This window comes from Triticum aestivum, chromosome 2A, assembly GCF_018294505.1.
Source record: "Triticum aestivum cultivar Chinese Spring chromosome 2A, IWGSC CS RefSeq v2.1, whole genome shotgun sequence".
Taxonomy (NCBI): domain Eukaryota; kingdom Viridiplantae; phylum Streptophyta; class Magnoliopsida; order Poales; family Poaceae; genus Triticum; species Triticum aestivum.
Genome location: NC_057797.1, coordinates 774,566,001 through 774,573,775, shown reverse-complemented (window position 1 = coordinate 774,573,775; position 7,775 = coordinate 774,566,001). Strand labels below are relative to the sequence as shown.

General features: G+C 52.5%; 1 protein-coding gene across 1 annotated transcript; it reads left to right on the top strand.

Annotated features, from left to right (window-relative positions):
* Nucleotides 1-276: 276 nt before the first annotated feature.
* On the top strand, nt 277-1,938 carry LOC123191133 (uncharacterized). The gene is made up of 2 exons (XM_044603912.1): nt 277-435; nt 622-1,938. The coding sequence occupies exon 2, from the start codon at nt 785-787 to the stop codon at nt 1,289-1,291; it is 507 nt and encodes a 168-aa protein (XP_044459847.1). The 5' UTR covers nt 277-435; nt 622-784; the 3' UTR covers nt 1,292-1,938.
* The last annotated feature ends 5,837 nt before the right edge of the window (nt 1,939-7,775 follow it).

Here is a 7,775-nt window from a genome sequence, read left to right as displayed (position 1 = left end):
TTTACACGCCTTCTAGCTTTGATCGATCTGCGTCGCTTCGGGGTCTTCAACATGCGGCCACGGCCGGCGGCACGACCTGCAGGTGACATGGGCCCGGCGCCTGGCAATCCCGGTCAGGATTGCCTATTTTCAAGCGACAAACAGGTTTAGGATCAGTGCAGGGTTGATATTGACCGGGATCAGAAAGGTCATGGTACCGATTTCAGGGATTCGGACTTCAGGGTTCAATTCCGACGGGCTATATGAGTATAAGGTTTAAAATAGACTTCACCCCGCTAACTCCACCGCCGCCGCAGTGCTGCCAGTCATCTTCCCTTCGCAGGACTGATTCTGGCGCGCCGGTGTGACGGAGAGGCGAGGCGGCGCAGGGCAGGGTGTGGATTGAATCTGGCGCCATCGTCTGTCCCCGATTCGCCCTCACCGCAGGCAGGGCAGGTACACAGATCCCTTTCCTTCCGTGATTGCTACTAGTTGCGAATTGATTTGGGTAGGTGTTCACCACCGATCTCGTCTCATCTGGCCGTCGTCTCCGTCACGCCACCAGATTGCTAATCGTTTTCGGAATCCAACTCCTCCACTCCCTCCAATTCCAATTCCGATTCTAACACTGTGATTTTGCAGGGCGGCAGCGGCATCATATAATAAATTCAAGGCTCGATCTTTCTGCCGAAACTCTTCAAGGACGCTTGATTGTTGAACACAGAGGCAGACCTGCAGCAGGAGGAGGATTAGATAGATTATACTCTGTTATTATTATTAGGTCTTCTGTCAAGTCGCAGTGGGGATGTCTAATAAGCGCCGGGGATATGCCGGCGACGGCGGTGAAAAGAGGTCGCGGCGGATCAAGCATCTGTACCTCGTGTTGGATGACTGGACCAAGGGGTACAGCATCCACAAGATCCAAGCCGATAGCTTCGACTCTGACTCTGACTCTGACTCTGATGACCAGCACAGCGGCGCTGCCCGGCACCTCCCGGAGCCTCCGGCCCTGCGGTTAGAGTGCCCGGTTGGCACTGTACCCCATCCCGGCATGTCGTTCTCTGCCTTGGGCACCAAGATCTTCACCTTCATGAACCAGCGATGCAGCCTCATCTACGACACCAAGACGGCCGCAATGACGATTGGCGCCCATGCCCCTGCTGACATGGTCTGTGGCTTCGGCATCACCGTGGTCGTTGGTGAGATGCTCTATGCATTATCTTACCACTTCGACAAGAAACAACACTCCTTTGGTGTCATGTCATGGGGGTCCATTGCGCCGGATGCGCTGCAACATCCAACCGAGGGCTGATCCTGGAAGACTCTGCCGCCACCACCGCCAACGTTCCACCGCCGCGTCAACTCCTATGCACTACACCCGGATGGATGCACCATCTTCATGTCCACAGCTAACTTCATGACGGCACCTACCAAAGGTTTCATGGGCACCTACTCATTCAACACCAAGGATTCTGTGTGGAGATGGCATGGGGAGTGGGCCTTGCCATTCAGCGGCCAAGCACACTTTGACAGCGAGCTCAACGCTTGGGTTGGCCTTCATCGGGATGGCTACATCTCTGCTTGCCAAGTTGCCTCCCCCAGCTGCCACAACACAACTCCAACATTGCAGCTGGACTGCCAGACAACCAAGGAGAAGTGGTTCTGCAAGGACCCGAAGCCGCACATGGGAGCCTCTCTCACCTACATGGGCACGAGCAAGTTCTGCCTCGTCGAGTGCGTGAAACGGGAGGGAGTGGAGGAGGAACAGGCTCTCGGAGACCATGATGGTTGTGTGCTCCATATCACCATATTTGGGCTCAAGTACAATCACAAGGGAGAGCTGCGGATCACAGATCACCGCTCAACGCGCTCCTTCATAGTGTCTAGTCATAAAGATCATTTTGGTCCTGTAGCATTTTGGATGTAGAAACTGTTTGGCTTGTTCCAAAATCCCTGCTTGACTGTCACTGGTTCATGTTTCGCTTTGTCCTCCTAGAAAGTGGAATCAATAAAAAGTTCTGTTTGCTTGGAAGTTGTGCGTTACTTGATCCGTGTATTCTATTTTTTGGTATGCTAGTTATTGATGTACTCCTTCCGTCCAAAAATAAGTGACTCGGTTTTGAGTCACTTATTTTGGGACGGAGGGAGTATGTCACTAGATCTGTTGCTGAAACATATATATGTAGGAAGATGGCCATGGTCCTATGGTTGAAGAAAACTGAGATGTGGTACTCTTGCTCTTTCCAAAGCAAGCTAAATTTAGACATTGGACCTCAGGTCTCTACATTTGCACCAATTAAGTTCTTTGTTTTCAGTTAAAGAATGATTAGGTGTTTTTTCGTTGAGTCATGTTGAGTGCTTTTTTCTCAGTTTTCTTCTTAGCACATGTCTCTATTACTGTGTTGATCTTTTTCATTCCCAAAGACTGCCTTAGCAGCAGAAATTACACATGTTTTCAGCCCTCAAGCTGCAGCTCACATGGTTTGTTCTAAGAGAGACAGTCAACTCATATTGTTCTAGGAGAGACAATAGTGTCCGTATTATACTATTTCCCAAGTGTGCTTGGCCTGAATCGATGCTCTTCTTTTTGGCGGTGCTGATGTGATGATTTGTTGAAGCCAAAATGCGTATCTCATACTGAACCTGACTAATCACTGATCTACTACTGCACCTAATAGTGGATAATGTTGTACAGGAATGTGAGCCTGGGCCATCGATCTATTGGGCAGTCATGTGAGGAGCGGTTGAAGGATGTGCAAGGGAGGATGGAAGTGCATGCAGAAAACATGACAACGTCGAAGTGCTGGAAGCTGCTACTGCAAAGGAGCCTGATGTTGTTGCTGAGACAAGTTTTGACAACGAAATTGCTTTACAGACGATATGTTCTGCACGATCGGTGAACCATAGTGCCTTCGCGTCCAAATCTCCTGCTTGCACGCTCGCCGTCAAGCTGCCATGTAGGATCGTTCACATATCGGGCGCTAGTATATCGTGTGTATAGCAGCGCTCTTTTGACAACGCAGAAGCGTAGTATATCAAGGGCAAAAACAACAGAGAAGAAGAAAGGTGAGGTACTTGTAGATGGCAAGCTGTATATGTAGGATCACAAGCAAACGAATCCGTGGTCAGACTAGTACTGACTATTCATATTGCAAAATTCGCATAGCATGTACAGTTTCACTATTCATATCTCTCGCGTATCTCTCGACCCCTCGCGTCGCCCGCGGGGGCGACCCGGGGGAAAACCTAGCCGCCCCCCTCTCGGCCTCATGCGCTTCTCCCCCTCCTCGCCGCCGTTTGCACCGTCGCCGGGCGAAGCCTGGCTGGCAGGGCGGTAGCGTGGCTTCTCCTCACCCCTTCCATCTCGGCTGGCACGGGACAACGAGATCGGGAGGTGCACCGGGCGAGCGTGGGGTCCGGCGCTGCGGCGGGCGGGTCTTCTGGCGGCGTCGTTCATGGCACGGCAGCGACAGCCTGCTTGTGGCGAGGTGGTGGCTGTGTTGGATATGACCGGTGGTCGCGGGTGCCGCCGGATCCAAATCAGATCCATCAGGATCCTGTCCTTGGACTTCGTCGGCCGCCGCGGGGTGGTGTTGGTTGTTGCTTGCGACGCCGGATCGCTGATTCGGTGTCTGGAGTTCTATGTTGGGTTCTTCTTGGTCCTCCTTTCTGGTGGGCTGAGGCCCATGGCTCTTTCAATTCTGCATGTTTCGGTTCATGGCTAGTTGCCGGATCCAGAGCAGACGAAGGTTGGTGGTATAGGATTGGACCGGAGGACTTGACTTGTTTGGCCCGGCATCGGCGACGTCACTCGACGCCGTTATCCTCCCTGGAGGCGAAGCCGAGGTCTGTCCTATCCACCGCCGGATCCCTCCCAGACGAAAGTCCAAAATCCAGTCTGGATTGAGCGGCGGCAGCGTCCTGCGTGTCGTATCCTCCATGGACACGCCGTCTGGGGAGGACCTCATGTTCGGGGGAGAGATGCTGTCGGTGGTGGGCTCCACGTGGCTCCAGCAGTGACGACGGTGTGGTGGTTGCCAGATTGTGCGGCGTTGTATCTACCGCGTCGACGACGACGAGTTTTGGTGGCATGGTGCAGCTGGATATCGTCAACGGATGCGGCTAGATGGTCGAGCGCAGGGCGGTGGCGCTGTCTGACGCCATGGTGGCGTCGACGGCGGGCTGGCAAGGTTTGCGTCAGTCCCTGCTCTAGAGATGGATCGCTGGAAGACAACGGTGGCGGGCTCGGTGAGTGCGCCGGACCGGTGTGTGACCCAGTCCCGGTATGTGACTGAGATGGGGGCATCCGGCATTAGATGTTAAGTTTTGGTGTGATACCTGTTTAGTATTAGGCTCGGACATTCGACACCCCAACATCAAGGAAATATGAGTAGCCACATGTGTTGCTAAGATGGTGGCTCTAGACTTACTGATGTACCATTTTGTAAAGTCTTTGTGAATGATTAATAAAGTGGCCGCATGCATCGCCCACCGGGGTACATCCTCCTTTTCAAAAAAAAAGTACAGTTCCGCCTAGCAATAGTCACAAGCGAATGAATATGAATCGTTTGGCTAAACACTATAAATCCTGCCGTGAGCTGGAGATTGTATGTATTTGTTCCCTTTGGAGGTTGCCATGATCTTCTAAAGAGTTCCCGCGAGCACAGATCAACCCATTGTTGCTTTCAAGGTTGAACAGGAAGAGCAGCCCAGCCCTAAACATGGAGGCGCTGGAGGCGGGCGACGAGCCCAGGGAAGTCGAACTCTATGATGAGCACCATGAATCGCTCCATGAACCTGGATGCGTGCTGCGAGTTGTTTCTGCATAGTGTCAGAACCCCCGTGACATCGTGCTGGAAGACGGTGGGCTGCTGGGTCAGGTTTCTTCTGTCGATGAACCCCCGGGTTTGGGCCAGCAGTGTGTTCAAGCAGTAGCTGTCAATTCCCGGCTGTCCATGTCATGGTGCATACCGAGGATGAAGTGGAAGGTCCGTGGGTCTGTGAAGCGCAACTGCTCGAGGATGCCTCTCGCCTCCATAAGCCAGTGGAACGCTTGCGATGGATCCATCAGGGCTACATTGTAGCGGATGAGATACTCGTGAACAGTGACTCCATCCCGGATGAGATCTAGCCATGTCTGGATGGCTGGGGGCACCGACTCTTGCAGCATGAACACTTCCTTTTTTTTTTTGAGAAAGCATGAACACTTCCTCTACGGAAGTGACAAGACGGTCGTAGTCAATATATCCGTTGACCTCAGTGAAGCGGGTTAAGTGCACCCCTATTATCCTGCGGTGACGGTGTGCCAATTGTAGACAAGCAGATTGGCCGGAGTGAACTGGCCACCAAGGCTCAACCGGCCTGGTGCAAGCTCCAGATGCACTGGTATAAGCAGCACAGGACAAGCAGCGTGTGATTCCTTGCTCTGATCTCAGTGGTCGGTGGCTGAATCCCCGGAACATTGACCAGCTCTGTCAGCACGGAGTTTTGCGCGTACACAAGAATGTTCACGTTGGGGACTTCACTATGGAGGCAGTGAAGGAATTCATGCAGCACTGGGATGTCGCCGAGCTGAAAACGAAATAAGAAGAGGGTATTTAGTGCTGCTGCAATGCATCTCGATCACAGTAAGTAGTATGGATAAGTATACTGCATTGCATTGAACCCATCTAAACATTGTTCAGGTGTAACTCAAAAACAGACAACAGACAAGGTAAACTCTGAATAATAAACAGACAAGAGCTGATAAGCGCACGACACCGAGGTCCTTTTATTCAGACTCGACAGAAAGTCTTGAACGTGATCGTGGCTGGCGCCTCCAAACTCTTATCTACGATCTACTGCAACCGAAGACTTGGCCGCGCAGCGCACTCGGTGGGCACAGTCACAGCAAGCAGGCCTCGCCGCTGGTGCTCGCGCATGCCGCTCACCTCGCCGCCGGTGATTGGACGGCCCGAGATGACCGGCTAATCACCGATGGGGAGGTGCCGTGGCGAGGTGTGCGGCGTGTGCAAGCACCGTCCGCGAGGTGGTTGCGCACTGGACATGCCCACGGGGCAACCAGAGCACGCAAGGCGCGTGTGAGACATGCCCACAGCCCAACCAGAGCGCACCCACCTCGCCGCAGCACCTAGCCTCCGGTGATTGGCCGGTCCTCTCGGGCCGTCCAATCACCGGATGGGATATGCTGCGGCAAGGAGCGCGAGGTGGGCACACACTAGACACGCCCGCGGCACAAATAAAGCGCGTGGGGCGGAGCAGGCGCCCTCCAAGAAACCGTCACGGCGAAGAAAGCGCCCTCCAAGAACTTGGCGGGGTGGAGAAGTGCCCGCCAAGAAACCGGGGTGACAGATCTTGTCTTCCTGCTGCTAATTACATCGCCAACAAATCCTTGATCGTACGAGGCTATGGGGGAGCCACGCCGCGCCAGGCTCGGAGCAAGAGCAGATTTGGTCGGCGCCCTTGCCTCCACGGGGATGGGAACGACTGGCGGTGAGGTCGCAGGGCGCACTGGGGTGGCGGGGTAGGGGCAGACGAGTTGGGCAAAGTCAGGGATGGGCTTCCACGAGGCAGCTAGCTCGGGTGCTCAGAGCGGGCATACGCAGGAGAGAAAGAGGAATGTGAGGCTGCCAGTGGGGTTCGGCGCGCGTTGCTTGCGTCCGCCAAGTCAGAGCGGGCGTGCCCTACCAGCCTCATTTTTTTATTTTTATTTTTGACCGGGCACCGCCCCGAACGTTTTTTGTTTGCTTGTCATTCCGGTGCCAATTTTTTTGTAATTCATTCATATATATAATAACTATTGTTCTTGGAACGTCTCATCTTTCTTTCTAAGTCCAAACCTTCCCTGAAGTTCATCGGCATGGGCAACCTCTCCTCTCTTATTTCACCGTCTGAATGACAAGTGCTATGAATGACAAGTACATGCTAGGTAGCGTTCACAAGCAAGCAAATCTTTTTATTTCACAAGGAGACCAACAGGCCCTGGTTCATTCATCCATGCACCTCCAAATCAACAAAGAATCAACCTCTTGAGAATTCACAAATTTTATTATGTACAAAATAGTATGTTTGTTTGGTTGTTTGTTCCACAACAAGAAACAAAAGGACACATGGAGGAACTATCTCCTCTTCTAGAAAAGAAATAAGAACCTAGTTAACTACGCCAAAAGAAATAAGAACCTAGTTAACTACGCCGATGAATTCATCCATCCATCCTGATACTTGCAGACACCATCCTTCTCTGCTCTTCTTTTCAGCAGCTGAACTAATGGAGATGATTGTGCTCATGAACAAAACCAAAATTAATGTTGGCTACTGCTAGCAGGAGACGACGATCAACACTAGAAACAGACCTAGAGATCTATGGCAGAACCACCACGATAAAGACGGGGAGCAGCAGCAGCCTTGCGTCGTTGGCTAGGTCGGGCAGGAGTGCTCGCATGTGTTTCAGCTCTTGCTACGGGGTGCAGGGAGGGCATGTGGCGTGGAATCGGCGCCGGCAAGAACACGGCCGTAGTCGCCACCCACCAACACCGGGAAGAGCTCAACCATCACCGCCGGTGACCTCTCCTTCAAGGCGACCTGCGGAAAATGGATAAGGATTACACAATCAGAGAGGTCAGTGCACAACACTCCTGACCAAGTATCCTGACCAGTGCTAGAAAGACAAACAAAAGAAAATTCACTTACACATGTTAGGCCAACAATAAATAGGCAGCAGTACTTCACTTGGAAGTGGTCAGATAACACTATACAATTACTTGATTGATTAAGCTAAATGCTAAATAATGCAATAC

Coding starts and splice junctions, on each gene's coding strand:
- LOC123191133 (XM_044603912.1), top strand. CDS start 785: ATGTCTAATAAGCGCCGGGGATATGCCGGCGACGGCGGTGAAAAGAGG.